Source organism: Micromys minutus (assembly GCF_963924665.1).
Source record: "Micromys minutus genome assembly, chromosome: 13".
Lineage (NCBI taxonomy): Eukaryota > Metazoa > Chordata > Mammalia > Rodentia > Muridae > Micromys > Micromys minutus.
The window spans coordinates 47,716,955-47,738,626 of NC_137982.1; the positions used below are offsets into that span (position 1 = coordinate 47,716,955).

Genomic DNA, 21,672 nt, shown 5'->3' on the forward strand with positions numbered 1-21,672 from the left:
TTTTTTTCCCTCACTAGGCAAGAAGTTATGAAATGGAATGGATGGGGCTATAATGATTCCAGGTTCTTATTCAATAAGAAGGGCCAGGTTGAGCTGACTGGGAAAAGGTAATCCCACTTTTAAGTTAACTTTATTCCTTCTTTTCCTTTTCCTTTTTTGTATATTTTTAAATATACAAAAAGGGCATGATAATATGATGGTACCTCCTCTAAGCAAAAAGTTACCAGCATTTTGCTATAGTTTCTTTTTATTCTATAATATTTTAATTTCTGATATCATAATACCTATACTTTTATATCTTTAAAAATAAGCCTTTGTAATCACTCATATTAATTAATATTATCACACTTCCAAAGTAGCAAGCTTGTTATAATATCTAATTATTTAGTCCATGTTCTCATCACCCTGTTGTTTTACAAATGACTTCTATACGGAGTTTTCTGATTCAGGATGCAAATGGTCACTCCTGGCCCTCCATGCTTCTGATCTATTGGAAGTAACTTTGTATTTAAATCTCGTAATTTACACCTAGGTTTGGGTCATAATGAAAGATGACATCTTTAAGGTTATCCATAGAGCAATAATTAAGAGGATGCAATGGTGCTTCTGGAGACCTGTTTTCTAGGCCAGTGGTTCTCAACCTTCCTAAAGCTGTAGCCCTCTAATAGTTCCTCATGTTGTGGTGACCCCCAAACCATAAATTAATCTTTGCTGATACTTCATAACTGTAATTTCACTAGTGTTATGAATTGTAATATAAATATCAGATATGTGACCCATGTGAAAGGATTATTCAACTCTTAAAGGGGTCACGACCTACAGGTTGAGAACTGCTGATGTAGTTAGTAATAGAGGGAGAGAATTTATCTGCTAGTTTTAGACACTGGAAGATAGAGACTGGGTATACTGCCACTATACCCAGCATGGGTTCCTTCATTTCCTAGATTGTTGAATTCTGATCCACAGCCATGAGAGGAAGGAAGAATAGGTGTGTTCTGAAAGCTCTGGGCATGGAGAAGGTGGGTAGTCACCTTAGGGGTAGTCAGTTCTCCCCTCTCCAAAATGTATATACATGGGAGTAGGATCTGGGTGCTCTGGAATTACAATATTTAGTAGAAAAGTAGTTTAGTTACTGAAACTTTTAGGAACTGCTTGATTGTTCCTAGACGTAAAATATAAGCTTCACTTTTAGATAAAGATACATCTCTCTAGCATTCTTTATCTACTTTGTACCTTAGGTACCCTCTTAGTGGCTTGGCTTTACCAACTTTGAAAGACTGGATCCAAAACACCCTTGGAGTAAGTCTGGAGCATAAAACTACCTCTAAAGTAAGCAAATAATGGTTATAATACGTTCAGTTGTGCTTTTTATGCCTAAACAATTAGTTATTGTCATAATTTATTAATTTGTTCAGTACAATTATCTTGTTGTGAAGCCAAAGAAATATTTGGCATTTCTTTATGTTGTCATTATTTTTATTGTTACTTTGCAATGCATGAAATAGGTAACTCATTTCTCCAGTTAGATATTTCAGTCCACAGGTTTGGCTGTCTTACGTGATAGTATGCACTGTATTCAGCATGTTATTGTTTCTAGGAGCTGGAAATGGCCCAGCAGGTAAGAGCTCTGAATACTCTTACAGAGAACCTGGGTTCAGTTCCCAGTGCCCACATGATGGCTCTCAACACTTGTAACTGCATTGCTGCTTTTAATAATTTAAAATGCTAGGTAGATTATTTGTTGGGATTTGTTTGGCTATTTCCTTTTGGTAACTATAGGATAAATTTATGAAGGTAAGGCCACAGCCTCCTGTCCTTGATCCTCATCTTCATTAACTCTAGTTGCTGTTCCCATGGTTCTTAGTACCTGGCCTTGTGGAGTAAAATTAATATTTATCTGAATGAATACATTACCTTAAGAGATTAAGAGAGGGCTGGAGAGATGGCTCAGAGGTTAACAGCACTGACTGCTTTTCCAGAGGTCCTGAGTTCAAATCCTAGTAACCACATGGTGGCTCACAACCATCTGTAATGAGATCTGATGCCACCTTCTGGTGTGTCTGAAGACAGCTACACTGTACTTATATACATAAAATAAATAAATCTTTAAAAAAAGATTGAGGGGCTGGAGAGATGGCTCAGCGGTTAAGAGCACTGACTGCTCTGTTCCAGAGGTCCTGAGTTCAAATCCCAGCAACCACATGGTGGCTCACAACCGTCTGTAATGACATCTGATGCCCTCTTCTGGTGCGTCTGACAGCTACAGTGTACTCATATATAATAAATAAATAAATCTTTAAAAAAAAGATTGAGTATAGAAATATCAGATACTTTGTATTTTCTTCATAGATTCTTTATCCCAAATACTGTATTAATTTTCCTTATACTTAGTTGTATATGCTTGACATGATGTTTAGTGCTTTTAATTAGTATAACTGATCTGTTTTCTTATAGTAGCCCTAACCATTTGGTTGTTAATCTTATTAATATGTGAAGAAGCTGAGGCTCAGTGTGGTTTTAACTTTACAGTTGAAGATTAGGCCTAAGATACCAACTGAAATCGAATACCAAGTCATGCATTTTAAACTATCCAGTAATAATAGTTTTATTACTTAATATGAGAGTTTCTGTGCAACATTTTAAAATGGTCATTGAAGAGTAAGAGATGGTGAATTTTATCTACAGGTGAAAATTTTAATGTAAAGCACACCTAGTACCTTGAAACTGAAGGTTTTCGACTTCCCTGTCTTCTCTGTTGTTGATCACAGTCTTTATTGTTAGTTACAAAGGGCCAGACATAGAAACAAAGAAAAAGCATGTTCTCCCTGTTACATATATTATGGGATATGATGAACCAAATCATTTGTACTTTGCTGCTTTTACCATGTTGAACTCTAGTACTTGAATGTTAAAAAAAATATAATCATTCTCCTAGCAGAGGGGATCAAGATTTATTATTTAGAAATAAGTCAAAGTTATCAATTTTATATTTTAGACATCCATAAATCCTAGTGAAACACCTCCTTCTATTGTGAATGAAGATTTCCTTCAGGAACTTAAAGAAGCTCATATTTCCTACTCACAGGAAGCAGATGATCGTGTGTTTAGAGCTCATGGTAGGCTGCTTACACTGGGACTGCTCATGTTCTCCTGGCTCACCCTGGGGCTGCTCACCCTGGGGCTGCTCACCCTGGGGCTGCACACCCTGGGATTGCTTATGTGCCCACTGCTCACACTGGTGCTACTCATGCTGGGGTTGCTCACATTGGGGTTGCTCACACTGGGACTGCTCATGTTCACATTGTTTACCCTGGGGCTGCACACATTAGTGTTACTCATGCTGGTGTGGCTCACACTGGGGCTGCTCACTGTCACACTGCAGATGTTGTTCATACTAGGCTACTCACACAGGGGCTGCTCACAATGGCTTTCTGTCTTTATTTAGAAGCTTCCTGTAAGTTAAATTGTTTTGCATTTTGCTTTTTAAACAACAAAACAGGTCACTGTCTTCATGAGATATTTTTGCTCAGAGAAGGGATGTTTGAGCGGATTCCTGATATAGTTGTATGGCCAAGTAAGTTGTTTGAACTCTTTGTATCATTTTAGTATAGTTTGTTTCCATTATTATTTCTCTGAGGAATTTATTTAGTTTTAATATGAATTAAATGAAGGTAACGAAACCTAGGCTTTCTTTGTATGAGAGCAAGTTTTAAAAGTATTGCATTTGAGGCATTCTGTCATTTTAGTTCCAGATGTGGAGATAGTGCTTCCTTTTGTAGTTTAGAGTTTCACATACACATCTATGAAATGGATTGTAGTTGTCTTTAAGGATTTTAATTATGGGACTTTCCTGATCTGAGGTCCATCCTTCAGGCAGGACCTTTTACCATTGTGATTGTCAAATAGTGTGGATGTCTTGGTTCCATGCACTGGTGTAAACTATGTTTCCCCTGTGTGTATGTGTGTAAAACTCAAAATTTTCATTAGCAAAATTAGCTTAGTATGCTAGTGAGAATCCTCAGAAGACAGTACTACTTGCCTTATAAGCTTGACTACCTGAGTTTAACCCCTTGATTTGGTCCCTGAAACCTACATATAGGTGGAAAGAGAACTGACTCCACAAAAATTGTCCCCTGACGTCACACATGTGCTCCTTATCATGCACACATACACCACCATCACTAACAGTATTATTATTTTTATTTTTGACTGAGGCTAGAGAGATGGCTCAATGCTTAAAAACACTTACTGCTCTTCCAGAGGACCCAGGCTCTATTCCCAGAATCCATATGGCAGTTTACAACCATCTGTTAACTCTAGTTTCAGGAAATCGAACACCTCTTCTGGCTTCTGTGGGCACTGTATATACATGTTATACAGACATACACACAGGCAAAACACTACACATAAAATAAAATTGAAAATTAAGAAAAAAGTAATCTCACTTGAGCTGGGTGTCATGTATTCTTGTGAGCCTATCACTTGGATGGCAGAGGCAGGAGGGTCAGGAGTTCCAGGTCATCTTTGACTATGTTGTGAGTTTACAATCAGCCCATCTCAAAAGCCAAATCCCAAAGCAAATTCCCTACGGAGTTAGTGTTTATGCATTATCTTCAGTGTGCTACATAGCAAATTATGAACAACACCTCAGCTGGGCACTGAGGGTAAGAAGTCGAAAACCCCGTTCTCAGTGCAGTGGGTTAGTGAGGGACAAACAAGTACATAATATGGTGGACAGTGCTGACCGTGCAGAGAAAGACAAAGACGCCACATAGAAGGGGTTACTGGGACAAGGAGCAGATTTTGATACCACAGGCAAGGAAGGCTCTTAAATAAATTACATTCATAGAACCCATTTGTCTTAACATTTTTTTTAAAAAACAGATACTCTCCTAGTGTTTCTTTAATTATTCTTAGTTTACGTCTGTAATTTTGTCCTTCTCTCTCTCTTTGTCCTCTCTTTGTGTTCCCCCACACCTTACCGTGTGTATATATTGTACGGTGTATAATTATGAGTGTATGTGTTCTGTGTGTGTGTCTGTGTGTGTGTCTGTGTGTGTGTGTACCTGCATGCAGAAGCAGGACCATTGAGTATCTTTCTGTCTCTTTCCCTTATTGCCTTAAGAGAAGGCTTTTCGTATTGACCCGGATATTCAACATTTCTGCTAGGCATGCTGGTTACTGAGCTCTCAGGATCCATCTACCTTTGCCTCCTATCTGCCCAATGCTGCAGTTATAGGTGTGTGCATCCATGCCTGGCGTTTTATGTAGGTGCTGGGGAATTGATCTTAGGTCCTTATGATTGCAAAACAAGTGCTAATATTCATGGAGCTATTTCCTAACCATCATATCTTATCTCCTACACTAACAGGAAACTTTATCAGAAAGCCTAAAAATAGATCTTGATTAAAAGTAGCAGTGAGCTTGCAGTTTCTTGGTAGAGACTGTTTTTATTAGCTTGTGCGAGGTCTTGGTGTTAATCCCCATCAAACCACCCCACAATGGAACTATACAGAGGCTAAGTATTTATAGCTTTATGCAAAGTGAGATAGTTATAATACTTGTAAAACAAGTTCTGTGCTTACATAAATATGTATTGATTTGTCTGTTTTTCCTAATACCCTTTTTTCTCTTTTAGGATCTTAGCAGTTAATATTAGAATTTTTTAGTTTTCTTGCCTCAAAACTTTGTTTTTCATGTGAGGCAGTGTTTAGTAGTCCCTGCCCTGTTGCTTCTTCTCTAAAACCCCATCATGTCCTAGTGCCAAGGGCAGCTGGAGTAGCACCATCTTAATTGACATACAGTCTTCTGCAGCTGGAGTTTTGTTCTTTAGATAGCTTTAGTTATATACAAAGAAAAGAAATTTTGTGCTGTTCTAGTTTGTGTAAGAGTTTACTTTTTTTTTTTTAAGGAATTAAGAAACAGTAGTGCTAAAATTAATGGGTAAAAGTATGTGAAATATACTTTTTACGTAGTTTGAATATTGCTACTTATTTAAACAGGAAATAAAACATCCCTCCAGTAGGGTTACCTAGCTGACAGTATCCACCTAACCATGTGGTCAAAGTTAAGATTCCGAGGACTGAATCGTGTCTTTGGCTATACGGTTCTAAGAAAGGCATGGCACCACTGCTGTGAGATGCCTACCAACTGCTTAGTCTCTGTTTAGTCTTAGGGAAACACACCAAGAGCTTTGTTTGAAATAACTGCCTGAAGTTCCTCAGAAGTGTCATTGACACGAAAGTCAAAGAGTCAGTGTGTGATTTCAGGTTTGACTCTGGTCTGAAAAGTGATGTTAGTGGGATATTAGAGGAAGGACTATAGATTGTTTTTTCTATGTTATTTGATTGGTTTTGATAATTAGATCTTCCTTGTATGAGATGTTAATGTTGGGGAATGTGACATGAAGTACATTTTTATACTTTTTCTTAAGTCTGAATTGTTAAAAATACAGAGTTAAAAAGATTCTTGTTTACAACCATTTAACGTGGTCTGAGTAAATAAGGAAAAGTTGGGTATTCAAGAGCTTCACTGACCTTCAGTTGTAACAGTGTGTAGATTTTCTTTATGTCCCTACAGTTAACACATCCTCCTTTTCCAACAGCGTGTCATGACGACGTAGTTAAGATTGTGAGTCTAGCGTGCAGACATAACCTTTGCATCATACCAATTGGTGGTACGTATCGCGGTTCAATTTTATTATGATTAAATTTCTCCTATTTGAAATATTTGTATTTTTATTTATATACCCTTGAAAACACATTTTTGTGATTATAATATAGTAATTGTAAAAATTGGTTTATATGATCATTTGTGTTGTAAATACTAAGCTGCTAGAGATGTTGTTTACCTCTAATTCATGTCTTTTTTTCTATATGGATCATAGGTAAAGATGGTCTTTTTTAATCTGTATGTCTGTGGGGATCATTTTAGTTTTTCAAGGCACCCAATGTCATCCTCGGAGGAGTGGAATGAACACGAGGAGAATTAAAAGTTTACTAGTGCACTGATGGCTACTCAGTGCCTCTGACTACAGAAAGCTACCATTATTTTTTTAATTGTAAAGTAAATGGATCTTGCGTTTTTGTTGTTTTTAATATGCTTTAATGATTTAATATGCCAAAGGAACAGACAGTGCTCTTAACTGCTGAGCCATCTCTCCAGCCCCCAACCTTCATTTACTGTATTTGCATTGGTAAATAGAAGTTAGACATCAGCAACTCTAGGAGTCCCGGATTCCCTCTCCAACTGATACTGTCCCTTTAGTGTGAACAAAGGCACCACAGTGCCACTTAGTATGAATTTTTCTTTTATTGAAAATGATGTTATGAGCAAGGTCCTGCGCTTGCAATTGGCAATCTTATCTGGTAAAATTAAGCTGATATGTACAGACTACTTCTTCTGGAAGTTAAATTCCAAAGGTTTATTTTCCACATAGACTGTATGGAAATAGCAATTAAATTTTATATTGATATGGGATGATTATAGTTAAAAACTTGAAACATTGTCTTTGTTAAGTTAGACATCCTTTGACAAATTATGTTAAGAAGAAATAGTATGTTGTTTAAATATTTCAACATATTTTAGCCTATTTTATCATCACTTTTCACTAAAGAATATGAAAATTTGATTTTCAATACTATGATTTAGGCATTTAGATAATTTTAATTTATTAAAGCTTTTTGCATAAGACTGTACTTTAACAGAAAGACAATCATGTAATTATGGTAGGAAGAAGTTGGTGGGACTTCTAGTTGTTTAGGACTTGTCCTTTTTTTCTTTAAGCTTCCTCTAAATGGTGATCATTAGCTTACATTTGCTAATTATGTTTTGGAGTTTGACAAATTGCTAGGGCTCTCCTGAGTGTGTCCATCCAGGGATGGAGCCTTAGCCCATCTTTCCTGAGTGTGTCATACCCAGGGTGGAGCCATAGCCCATTGATTTCAGCTTCAGAGTAGTCTGCATTTGACATTCAGCATAAAATAAAGGTGAGTTTGTTTTCAATGTGTTAGCTTTTGCAAAGTAGAAATAGGTGTCAGTGCTAGCAGGCCCATTTGTGTTCTGTATACTAGGAATTTGTTCCAGAAATGAAGTGGAAGCAAAATACTTAAACATGAAGTTTTTGTTTACTGTTTTGACAGGAGGAACAAGTGTGTCCTATGGCTTGATGTGTCCTGCAGATGAGACAAGAACAATAATTTCTTTGGACACTTCGCAAATGGTATGTGATATTCTAATTATCTTTCTACTTAAAATACCATTTTCTTAATAGTGTATTTTAGCTGCATGTTCAGGTAATCAGAATCTAAGTTCCCTTGCTCTAAGGTACAAGCCTTAGTGCTAATAGTACCTAGTTAGCAGGTAAATTGATCATTTGAGAACCATGATTGTAAAGCTTGAGACATATCATTAGTTATGTGAATTTGAGTAATGTATACTTACTTGCCTCCCAGACTTAAATGGATGCTTTTGCACATTTGGTGTGGGTGGTAGAAGAGCTTGTGCTTACAAGGTGTGAGAGCTGTTCCATGTTAAGGTTTTAGCCTGGCTTGAATTCTACCTTCAGTGTAGTCCCAAGTAGCAACTTTGTGTGAGTTTTTTAATTTGAATCTTCTTTGAACATTGAAGTAGAGGTAACTGTGCCTGTGCCAGAGTGAATGGTTATTAATGCTTCATTACATTTGCTCTCTTATTTTCTAAAACTTAAAAACAAATCTTGATGTGCTACTTTGTACTTATTTTGTGTGTTTTTACATATAAAGGTCTTTTTCTCATTTAACTACTGTATTTTTGTCACTCTTGTCAAGTCAAAGTCATTTTCTTATACTAATTTGTATAGGCTACACTTATTTTTAAAGGTATAGTTTATGTTAGTTGATTAGTTCTAATGGAGCTCTAGAAAAGGGCCTTGTTAACTGTGGATGTTTCTCTTTAGGTCTTGTTTTATCTGAAAGTATACTTTCCTTTTCCCCAACGTTACTGATTTTGAAGGAACTAGGTTATTTGTGGTATGAATGGCATAGTTTGAATTAATCTTTCTGTTTCTCTAGGCCCTGGATATATAGTGTAGTAGACTTCTTCCTCTTTTTCTCTGTGCTTCCCTCTCCTCCACAGAAAGCTCATCTTATAGATAGATATGGCAATGTGTTTAAAATAAATTTAATTTTATTTAAAAATAAACACATAAAATTGTGTATGCTTTGGGCTTTGATGCATACAGTGTATGTAAATTATCTGAGATTCCATCAAATTCTTTGTCTTATTCTCGAAGACATTTAAAATAACAGCTAAATGCTGTTATTTTAGCTGTATTTTAATTGAAATTGCTATTGTCTTGTAGTGTAATTATGTTTTATATATTAAAGCAAAATAAAATAACTTATATATTAATGCTTACTCTAACTCTATAAAGCAATTATTTAATGTGTGCTAAATTTTAGAATTTTGTATTTTAGAATTTAGGCAGTCTACTAATTTTGTATTATCTGTTGTGTTTTTTCCCTTTTATTATTAACTAAGTTTATATTACTATTAAGAAACAGAGGGCTGGAGAGATGGTTCAGCGGTTAAGAGCACTAACTGCTCTTCCAAATGTCCTGAGTTCAATTCCCAGCAACCACATGGTGTCTTACAACCATCTGAAATGGGATTAGATGCCCTTTTCTGGCCTGTCTGAAAAAAAATAGCTACAATGTACTCACATAAAATAAATAAATAAAATCTAAAAAAAAAAAAAAAAAAAAAAGAAATGGAATATGTTAAACATAAAAAAACTTCCTTGGGATTCAAAAGAAGATACACATATGTAATATGTATCTGAGTATGGTTAATTAAAAATGCTGGAAAACCATTTTATTGGTAGTTATTTAGTAAGTGCAGTTATTCCAGAGGGTATCCAGTCCTGTCATTATGTATCACTGCTGTCTACATTTTACAAACAAGGCCTCACTAGGACCAGATAGTTACTAGATAGCTAAGCAGTTGTGTTTAGTTTAATGTCAGCACAAAGATAAGTGTATGTTTCTTTCTATCCAGTGCATGCATACTATACTGATCTTGCTGCAATATCATAGTATAGAGTAAGGGGGTTTACTTTCCTTACCTCTGATTACTACCTTGTTACTGAAGCTTTGAATTTGAAATTTAGGTATTTCCTAAGAAAACATTAATGGCTCAAAGGAATGAGACTTCTTTTCCTTTGTAACAGAACCGAATTCTCTGGGTTGATGAGAACAATCTGACAGCTCATGTAGAGGCTGGGATAACTGGACAAGATTTGGAAAGACAGGTATGTTATCTCTTTAATTAACGTTTTCTAAACAGTGGTATTCTGTGTCTGAAGGAACTACCTTTCAATAATACATTGTTCACTCAGTGAATTTGCTCAGTTTTTGTTGTAGGCTGAACTAGAACTCATAGTACAGTAGTGAATGAGACACTATCCCCTACTCTCAGGGGCCTTATATTGGGATAGAAAGTTGGAGAAATAGACAGTGGGTGATTCAGGGTAAGACTGAATTTAACTTGCTTGTGTCATCAAAAGGGGCCAGGTAGGAAGAACTTGGACAATTATATATCATAGAAGTTTGACATTTAAAATAAGGCTTCAATAGAAGGGAATGAATAAGAACAAATTGTATATGATATGCCATAATGAAATTCATTATTTGGCATAATAACTTTAATAATTAATAAGATAAAGTGAAACTGGAGAATGAGGCAGAGTTAGGAAGAGGGAGGGGCTCAGGTGAAGACAACAGCTCTGAGGAAGGCGTGTGTGCAGTGATATATAATAACAGGGCTGCTAAAGGATTAAATATGATATTCCACAGAGAAAACAGTATATAGGAAGCATCTATTGGCACTACTGTTAACATAATAATATCTACAAATCAGAAATTAGGACTCTTTCTCAGTATTTAAGAAGTCTTTACTGTTTCTGTTTATGGATTCTATGAAGGCAGTTGTTAAGATGAATTGATTCTTGAGTGTTGGAGAAATGGCTCAGTTTAAGAGTATTGGGTGTAATTCTCAGCCGCTGTGTGGCAGCTCACACACTCTGCAACTTCAGTTCCAGTGGATCCATTACCCTTTTCTGGCCTGCATGGGCACTGCATGCATGTGGTATACAGACATACATGATGCATGCGATTGATGTACGGCATACTGCAGACAGTACACATAAAATATGAACCTAAGCAAAATTTAAAAATTGAGTTTTAAATTTCCCCAAATATGGTCAAGATGGTTGTAATCTAGCTTTTATAATCAAAAATTAGGAATTGCTATTTCTTGGTTGACATACCAGTTACTGTGTGCTTAAACTAGATTCTAGTTTGTCCCTGATCCTTTAATAAGACACAGACAGTGTGTGGTTGTTGATTGTATTTTTATTTTCTTTCCCTATTTTTTGAGATGATTAAAGTTGACCTACTTGTCACTGATTCTTGAAAATTTTTCTTAAAATACTGAGAAAGATTTTTGAAACTTCTGAGTAGTTTTTGTGAAATTACACGTGAAGAGTTGAGCAGACAGCAAATACCTACAGCTGCCCAACCGAGGCTGCTCACTTTCAGGGGTGAAAAAGAATCACAGCTGCTTAAAATTGAGCAGACTTGAGGTACTGTCAGAAATCTTCAAGCAGGTCAAGGCTCTATATAGTGAAGATAAGCGCTTGTCCGAGCTGTGACAGTGCTCAGTGAGAGACATTCAAAGGCCTGGATTACTTCACCATTAGCTTGTCTGAGAGACATTATTGGCAGCCATTTTCTTAAGGGCTTTCTGTTTTATATCCTTTATTATAGCACTTGATATACTATTTTAACCTTTCCAAGTTTTCCTTTTTTTTTTTTTTTTTTTAAAGGTTAGAAATAAAATTCAAGGAACATACCTCCTTGGAATTTAAGTGACATTTCCTCCAAGAGGTGCTTCTGAGATTTTCACTGCTGTGTGGTTTCTCTCAGTATGACACAGAAGCACCAGGGCCTCCAGTGGTTGCTGTGGGCCAGTAGCTGTCTCTATTAGATCACTCCTCAAACTCTGTGTCCTTCAGTTTATAATTCAGACGAGACAACCAGCTAACACTGCCATGCTCATTCCCCAGAGACATTTAAAATGACACAAACAGAAGCTGCCTAGCAGATCCTGATCCCTTTAATTTATAAATCACATTGGATTTTAGTATGCGTAAATGTTAAGGCTTGTCACTAACATGCCACTTATGGATTTTAGGATTTCTTTAGGAGCTTTTTACATTCTTGGCAACTTTTTTGGCTTGATAATCTGAGGATTTGTGAGCTTAATTTTTTTCTTTTCAGAGATAGCATCATTGATAATTTCATAGTTTCTTGTTTTGTTTTTGTTTCAAGTAGCCACTAGCCCTTCCTGTAAATTTCACATCTAGATCTGACACAGGTACTTCTGTGTCACTGAGAAAAATGGTGATGACAGCTACAGCAAAGTTCATGGATAATGTGACTAACACATTGAGAACTTCATCCCATTAATTTCTGTCAGACATTAGCTCATACAGGTACACTAACCTTTATTCCTTTTATATCTGAAGATTTCCACACTCATTCTCAGTGTGGATTTCTTTCCTGAAGGGTAGACGGCCATATACAGTTCCTGGCTGTTTTCTTTCTTTGCTCGTATAATAGGAATTTCAAACTCAGCATTATAAAAGCTGAAGTTGTGGGGATAAAACTTGCAGTCATCTCTCTAACATCCCTTACTTTGTAGCCCCTCTACCTTGTTTTATATCCCTCTGACTTTATACTTCCCATAGCCAAAGCCCAATGTCCAGAAACTGTTCTTCCAATAAACTCCCTTTCCAACATGGCTGCTGAACTTATGGGGAGAATTAGCATTACAAGAATCTTTAATTATCACAGAGCATTGATAAATCATAATTATAAATAGCAAATATGTGTCACATGTTCAATCATACTATGGATCATTTTAGTATATGGCTTATTTTCTAACTCTGATATACTATATAGGGCTAGACTGCCATTTTTTCAAATTGGAGAATTGTAAGTCTGAAGTTTCATAACCTTAAATGTTTATTAAATTTTTAGGAACAGTGTTATAGCAGTCTGGCCACCTGTGCTGGCTAGTTTTATGTCAACTTGACACAGGCTAGAGTTGTTTGAGAGGTAAGAACCTCACTGAGAAGATGTCTCCATAAGCTCAGGTGTAGGCAAGCCTACAGGGCACTTTCTTAATGAGTGACTGATGGTGGGCGGGCCCAGCCCATTGTAGAAGGTACTACCTCTAGACTGGTGGGTCTTGGGTCTTTAAGAGCAAAACATGATGAGCAAGTCAGTAAGCTTTTTGAATTATGATTCATATATATTTTTGTTTTATTTTTCTAATGCTTTCAGTAAGGCGTAGGCATCATAGAATAAGTTGCTGTCATTTAGAGTTTGACACCGAGCACTGCTGAAGCACCGACACCATCGGACAAGACAAACCCCTGCCTAGTTGCTAACGTATCTTAGGGATTCGTGAATTTTTTTTCTCATTTAATAAATTTGAGAAAATAATGTTAATATAGAGTTTTTGAAGATGAAGCTAAGGAAGACATCTAATATATTGATAATTTTCATTTTTAATCTTGCTTATTTGTGGTTGCTTACTAACCTCTTAAAAATATATATCTAGTGAAAAAAGTAACAATTGATGTTCTTTCAAATTTGTCTTCCTAGAAGCAAAATTAGAAATAGAATTTGCATTGATGTCCTGTGAATCTTAAGGTAATGGGTTTATACACTATGGATTTCAGGCCATACTTACACTTTGATGATACGTGGGCACAAATACCACTGACATCCTCTGCATCTCTGCATGGCTTACTTGAGAAATAAAAGCAGTTGCTGCACTGGATGACGCTCAGATGGTCAACACAGATTGATGGACTTGAGTGCAGGCAACAGTGAGCGTACAGATGGTGGTGTCTGTACCATTTGACAGGAGATGACCGAGACTCTAAAATGATTCCCGGGGAATGGCTTTGGTGTTATTGCAGTAAAGGGCATCTATTCAACCTCAGGTGCTGTGCAGATGGTGAAGCCCAGCTAATATAGAAAAATGAGAAACAAGTGACTATTTAATGCACAAGAATGTTTGGTCCACATCACAAGTAAATGATGGTATTGCGTTGGGGAAGCCTAGCCAGATGGCTGTACATTAAAACACATGACTCCTTGAGAGAATTAAGTACAGGCAATTTGCTCAGATTTTTGGAGGCCTGCTGCATATTATATTAGGATAGGGGAGAATGGGAGATGAACTGCTTTATTTATTGGAAGTGTTAGGTGAATTTGGCAGTTACTTAAGCATACTCTGATCTCCATACGTATCTAACATACCTCTTCAAGAGGTTACAGCACAAGGACGAGTCAGCTGGCTTTAAAAACAAAATAGTGTGAAGAGTAGTGGTTTTTTGTCCTATACCTTTTCACTTTTACGAAAGTTTTCCACTAGGCAAAAAAGTTTTCTTTACAGTCTTTAATGTGTCAAAAATACTAGAAACAAATAGAAGGAATTGAATAGGATGTATTGAATGCTATGTGAAATGGGGCCATTTTTGCCAGTAAAATTTAAAATTTTTGGTTTGCAGCTTAAAGAAAGTGGTTATTGTACAGGTCATGAACCGGACTCCCTAGAATTCAGCACTGTGGGAGGATGGATATCTACTCGAGCATCAGGCATGAAGAAAAACATCTATGGCAATATTGAGGACCTGGTAAATTTATTTCTAGTTACTGTTTAGTGATTAGTATTTATTTAGAAACTAGGATAATATATTTAAAGTCTTTAAAAATTAAGGATTGGATGGTAAATGTCTTCAAAATATATTTCCTTTGATTATAGTAATACTGATTGTGTGTAGTAGAAGCAATTAAAAATATAACTGTGGTCATATTGCAGGATACCCTTTTAAAAGTGACTCATTTAATGTTTCTAGATATTATACTATCTAACTTCAAAAATATGCAAATAACCATTTTACATATTTATCAAGAGTTCAGTCCTTTTTTGGTGATATCATTGTTATTCCTGCTATAGGAGATTTTACATTTGCTTTTTCTGAAGAAATTCTTTTTTTCTCTGTACAGTTGCACCTCACTGAAATGGTTCTGTTGAGTAATTATATAAGCTGTCATGTTTAACATGTGCCAGTCTTCTGGGAGCAAAACAGTGTTGTGACTCTGGGCCCCTTATTAGATATTGGGTGACATTTATTGTATTTGTAGCTTTTCTGGGGATAGGTTACGTGACCTTGGAAAATTGGTTTACCTTTCCCAGCTTCAGTTTTTTTTCTGTAAAATACAGTAATTATATTAGAACTATTATATGATCAAAGGTCATTAAAAGAAAATTTCACCAATCTGGTGTATAGTAGGTTCTTCATGATTTTTTAAAAATCTTCAGTATTTTGATATTTATTTAACTTGACATTTTCCTACATGGTCTAGCTACTTAATCCAGGCTGCCCTCAAACTTGCAATTTTCCTATTTCATTTCATTTGCTGGGGTTATAGGCAGGCAACACTATGCTGGTAGTTGATAGTACTTTAGAAGAACCTATGGGGCTGTTTAATTGAAGTAACATTCCTAACATTGTTCTTGTTTTGCTTTTCAAGCCTAAGGTCTCGGGTTTTATTAATACTTCTGTTGATAGGAATATCAGATAAATTTCATGAGAGATAGTAGCTCTTACTAGTATCCAGTATTTTACATGAACTCTTCCAAAATGCTTGCTATTCTGTTTAAGAAATGTAAAAAAAAGCAGTTTTCTTTTTTGTATTCAAACTAAATCCAGTTGTAGAGAAAAATAATTTTGGGTTTTAGATTATTAACAGCTTGATAAGTCAAGTAGTACTTGATAGACCCTGCAGTGTATAATTTTGTTTACTTTTTTCCTAAAGAGTTTAAGGGACAAAGATTCTGCTACAACCAACATGCTTACTGCATGTTACTATGTAGCACATTTTGTTTTAAATTTTTTTGTAACATATGTGTCCTTTGAAGCCCATAATTTACATGGTTTATGTAAATGCTTAATAAGACTGGTATCTTAGTCTTTGTGACTACAGTAGAACTCACAAAAAGTTTCTAAGTGTTTACAATCTTTTAACAAAAGTATAGACTTAAAAATACAGTTGAGTCATGATACTTGTATCTCACTGTTAGAAAAATGTTGAAAATTATTATATTTATCCTCAGTGTACAAATCACCAAAAGATGTGAGAATTCTGAAGGTCATCACAACTTATGTCGTAGCTCACTATTTAATAAGAAGTGTTTTATTATAAAGATGTAATTTATTATAAATGAACATGTGTACAAGTACAGACGTAGAACTAACAGATGTGTGGAATTTTCATTGTGCATTGTATTAAACAGGTGGTTCATATGAAAATGGTAACACCTAGAGGTGTGATAGAGAAAAGTTCCCAAGGACCTCGTATGTCAACAGGCCCTGATATCCATCACTTCATCATGGGGTCTGAAGGTCGGTGGACTTGTGAAGTTGTTAGAAAATATGCAGTTAAGGATTTCACGTTGTGAAAGTCTGTGATATCACACAGTATGTGATATCTATGAAAAAATGGTTTGCTTAATATATTTAAAGAGCAATGAGGTTTTTATTATTGTTTTTTAATTCATACTTCATAAAGCTTTAATAATGAAAATGACTTACTCAATTTCCTTCTACACTTTGGTCTTTTATATTTCTAAAGACAGGGTGACTCTTTGGTTTTATTTTATTGTTTTTAAAATTTTTAGTGGATCTTAAGGGACAGTGGTTAGAGCTTCAGTATTTTAACTTTGTGCATTTCAGTTTAACCCTGTCACAGTTATAGGAGAAAGGTTGACAAAACACTTTCTCTCTCTCGTTTTCCTGTAACTATGTGTCTTGTTACTTAGTGCTAGATGATTTTAGAAACTGCTTTAAATTCCATTTATTCATGTATCTTTTAAACTTGTTATTTAAACTTTTATTTTGTAAGTTTATTTATTGCTTGCTTGCTAATGTTGGATAGACCAAAATGTCATTCTTCAGATCTTCCAAATGTGTAACTCCTTCTGTTTTGCAAACTGTTGAGTAAACATAGTGGGGAATTGGGGAATGGCATGAGTAAACTTGGGCCTGTTTTTCAGATTGTGGCATAGAAAAGGGGCATCTCTTTAAATTCAGAGAAATATGATAAATTTAAACAAAGTTTAAATTAGCTATATATGTATGAATGAAAGAACAACTATAATAACTTGTTCCTATTCTGCTTGGGGTAGAGGTCAGGGGTTAAAGGGCAGTGAGGAGACTTCTGGCAAGATGAGAAACCAACTGACTTCTCATTGAACAGCTCTTTTAAGTGGGGGGGTAGCAAGGGCTATTTAAATCCTTTGGGGAGTTGTTAGAGGCTTTAAGGTGAATGCTTATCTTTGGCTGGGGCCAAGGTGCTGGGAATGACTTATTTGAAGGATTCCATGTGCTTGCTGGCTGTCTTAGGGTTTACTGCTGCGAGCAGACACCATGACCGAGCCAGCTCTTACAAGGACAACATTTAATTGGCTCATTTCATTGGTAGAGAAATAACCTATCAGTCCTGATCTTTGACAGTAACAGCAAAGAAAGAACAAACAATAATGATATGATAGAGATCATATCACATATTTGAAATAGATTGGTTATTTGTGATGGCTGTGGGATTTATTTGGTTTTTGTGTGTAGGTTGGTGTGTCTGGTAATGTAGGTGATAGGGTGTGTGTAGGTGGGTGTAGGTAGGTTTATGTGTGAGTACCATTGTTTTGTGTGTATGCATGAGGGTGAGTGCACGTGGGCACAAAATCCCCTGGCTTTATTAGTACTGCTCTTCTTGATTCTTATCATTTTCTTCTTTGTAGTTCATCTTTTTGAGACAGGGTCTCTATTATGTAGTTCTGATTGTCCTAGAACTTATATGAAGACCAGTCTGACTTCAAACGCAGAGATCTACCTGCTTCCATTTTTCTGAGTGCTAGGATTAAAGGCATGTACTACCATACCTGACTTGTTTCTTAGCCTTTTTCAAATTTCCTTATATATTTGTGGTCCTCTATAGGACCTGTTTAGGATTATGGTTTTCTATAATATTTTGGCATATTGTTGTCTGAAGGTCTGCTAGGCATCATTTTGTATGTATTTTCTTTTTTTTTTTTTTTTTAAGATTTATTTATTATATATAAGTATACTGTAGCTGTCTTCAGACATACCAGAAGAGGGCATCAGATCTCATTACAGATGGTTGTGAGTCACCATGTGATTGCTAGGATTTGAACTCAGGACCTCTGGAAGAGCAGCCAGTGCTCTAACCACCAAGCCATCTCTCCAGCCCTTGTATGTATTTTCTTAGTCCCTAATTGCTCTACTCTTTTTCTCATCTTCCTCTGCTCCTGCTTTTTTTGTTTTTGTTTATTTGCCTGTTTGTTTTTGGGGCATCTTGTTCTTCAGCCTAGGCTGGCTTGGCACTTACTATGTGGCTCTGACTGGTCTTAAATTTATAATCCTCTTGACTCAGTTTCCCAAATGCTGGGATTACAGGCGTTAGACAGTCTACCCGCTGCCCTCAACTCCTTGTGTGATAAATTGCTTAAGCATCCCTTCAATCCTCTTCACATTTAAATTCTGTAGTGTTGAAAATTACAGAAGGTCAAAGGGAAGCTTTTCTTTTTATCTTTACTTAGAGGTGATTTGAAGCTTGTAAGGCATTTTGTTATATTCATTTAATCTTTTTTTTTCTTCTAATATTGAAGTCATTGGCCTTGTACAGGGAGAAAAGGAAGAGGACAGATTTAGAATCAGGTGACACCATTTTTTTTGTTCCCCTTTATTTTTAATTTTATGTGTATTTACTTTTATGTGTCTTTGTTGTATTTCTGTTCACCATGTATATGCAATCCCTATGGAAGCCAGAAGAAGGTATTGGGCACCCTGGAATTGTGAACCATGTGAGTGTTGGGAATCAAACCTAGGTCTTCTGGACCATCAGCCAGTGTTCTTAACCAATGACGATCCTTGTATCTCCAGTAACTCTTGTACACTGTTTCTCTCAATGATGACGGAATTACTTCAGAGTGTATTTTCAATTTATGTGAGGCTTTATTTGTTCAGGAAAACACTTGCGTCTTAGTACTAAATAACATGGGTTTCTTCTTAGGAGCGAGGGCACAGGTTTCCTGATAGGTTGCTTTTGTCCTTCCTAGGGCTCACAGCTAGATTGGACCGTGATGCTTTTTCTCACAGCACTTGACTGGCTCAGCTTGCTTGCTCTATATCTTGCAACTGAGGTGTGTGGTATTTTTAGCAATAGAGTCTTATCTTCTAGATCTAGTGGGCAACAAAAGGGCTGTAAAGAACTTGTAGTATTTTGGAGGCCTTTGAGACTTCTGTGACCAGCAATCCCAAATAAATTATACAATGTTACTTTCTGTAGTGAAGTCAGCTTGGATTATAATACTTATTACTTTCGTAAGATACTTTTCATACCAATCATATTTTTTCTGTGAGGATGTTAGATCCTATGTTACATCATACTTAGTATTTTTTGTCTGATGATATTAGAATAATGTAATAATCATTTCCTAAAGTAAGTTATTTTGGAAAATTTGTGATGAATTGGTATTTGTCTCTTAAGAGAGAGTCAAGAGAGTAACCGGTTTACATTATATCCATTTATGGGATTGTCAAAGAGCAAACTTAATAGTACAAAACATAGGAGTGCGGATAGGAAGCAGGGCTGGAGTGCCGCCTTCCTGCCAGGCCACAGTCATGGCAGTTGTGAACTCACAGCAGCTCTGGTTTTGTAAAGACTGTCCATCAACAATCCAGTATTGATTGGTAGGATTAGGAGCACTCACAAGGCTCTAGCTCTTGCTGCTGAAATAAATATTGATTGATTCTGGGAGAGAGGGAATCATTATCTTCAATGTATACCACAGGTACATATTTTTAAATTAAGATGTATAGTCCTTTTTTCTGTTTTTAAATTTTTTTTTTTATTTTGACTATTCTGAATCCTATGCAATTCCATATAAAAGAAAGAAGTTAGACCCAAGCTCACGTCATATTTGCTTATTTAACTTGGAGTCTCTGTGAAAGCTAGAGTCCAGGAAGGAGACATTGATGGGGTTATATCTTGAGTGAGGCTAGTAGAACATGGTTATTTCCCTTTGAAATCTCATGAATCCCTTACTGTCTATGTTTTTACCAGCATCTGTTCTTCCAAACTTTTACTAGAATCATCCGTTAAGTTCTGTTAATGGCATTCTAGGACCTCTCTAAAGTCCTATTTCATACTTCCATATTCTTCTCACAAACCATATCTAAAATCCTGAGAACCACATGGTCAAGTTTATTATAGCAAAAACCCCATTCCTGATACCAGTTTGCTGTCTTAGTTATTTTTCTAACAACTTGACTAAATACTAGGCACAAAGCTACTGTGGGAGGAACCGTTTGTACTGGTCTGTGCAGGGGGATATGGTGATGGCAGTGGCTTGAAGTCTGCTAGGAGCATGGGGCTTGTTAATCATCTTGCCATAGACCAAGAAGTAGAGGGCTTGGGTAGAAGTAGGGTCATTCTGTAACTCTCACTGCCAGCCCTCCAGTGACAGTGGAGGCTTCCAGTGCAACTTACCTCCAAAAGGTTCCACAGACTCCTAAAACAGCACCTCAACAGGTAGAGACCAGGGGTTTAAGCATATAGCCTTTGGGGGTGGCATTTTATATCCAACCATAATAGGAACATAGTTTATATTACTGAAGTCTTTGAAAATCTGTTTAAGTTTGTTGTATTGCCTAATTTATGGACTGTCCTGAAGAATTTACGTTCTGCTCTTGCTGCATGGTATGGTATGAATGAGGTCAAATTCACTTAAATCATTGTTTAGTCTTCCCTTTGTTTAGTTCTTAAGTCAGACTGAAAGTGGGGTATTGAGATCTCCAAATATTCATTATCCATTTCATTTGTAACAGTCTCTGTCATATGTTCACTTCCTGTTACTAGCATCATCTTTAATAATTGTGTGTCTTCCCAGTAATTTATCATTCAGAGTGTTTCTTTCTGTGTAATAACATTCTGTTTAAAGTCTGTTTTGTCTGGCATTGGTACTGTATTTGCATGGAACACCTTTACCATATTTGAGTATATTTGAAAGTGTGTCTTCAGCAGTGACAATACATTTTAATTATCTAGGACAGTGGTTTTCTGTTGCGGTAATTATTGAAAAGTGGCTTAACTTTATCCTGTGCTAGTGCTGGCACCAGGGGCACTGTAGCACAGCGGGGATCTCTAACAGCTTTATGCCGCCTCTAAGGACTCAGGTGCGGTTCACTCCACCGCCCCTGTTGCTTCTGTCCTGGGTGAATACGACCGTCCCGGTGTGTTCTTTTCCTCCACCACCTGGCACAAACATGACTCACAACCATCAACTTATCAAACAGGTTTATATGTTAAATTCTCAATCCACAAACCCTCTACACAATAAGCTTACAACCAGTAGATAAAGATATAAACCGCCCATCTATATGAGATAAATTTGACTCATAGAAACCCTTAGAAATAATTATGACAACCTCATCAACCTAGATAGAGATGCACCGAGAGAAACATACACATCTGC

The 21,672-nt window shown here is 36.3% G+C and overlaps 1 protein-coding gene across 2 annotated transcripts in view; it reads left to right on the forward strand.

The window, feature by feature from the left end:
- AGPS (alkylglycerone phosphate synthase) overlaps window positions 1-21,672 on the forward strand; it is a 107,450-nt gene that overhangs the window by 15,215 nt on the left and 70,563 nt on the right. For both annotated transcript variants that reach the window (XM_080928209.1, XM_080928208.1), the window contains exons 2-10: window positions 18-107; window positions 1,239-1,329; window positions 2,996-3,116; window positions 3,500-3,574; window positions 6,605-6,676; window positions 8,142-8,221; window positions 10,208-10,288; window positions 14,624-14,749; window positions 16,414-16,522. In XM_080928209.1, the coding sequence (XP_080784335.1) occupies window positions 18-107; window positions 1,239-1,329; window positions 2,996-3,116; window positions 3,500-3,574; window positions 6,605-6,676; window positions 8,142-8,221; window positions 10,208-10,288; window positions 14,624-14,749; window positions 16,414-16,522 (845 nt within the window). The remainder of the gene's footprint in view (window positions 1-17; window positions 108-1,238; window positions 1,330-2,995; window positions 3,117-3,499; window positions 3,575-6,604; window positions 6,677-8,141; window positions 8,222-10,207; window positions 10,289-14,623; window positions 14,750-16,413; window positions 16,523-21,672) is intronic.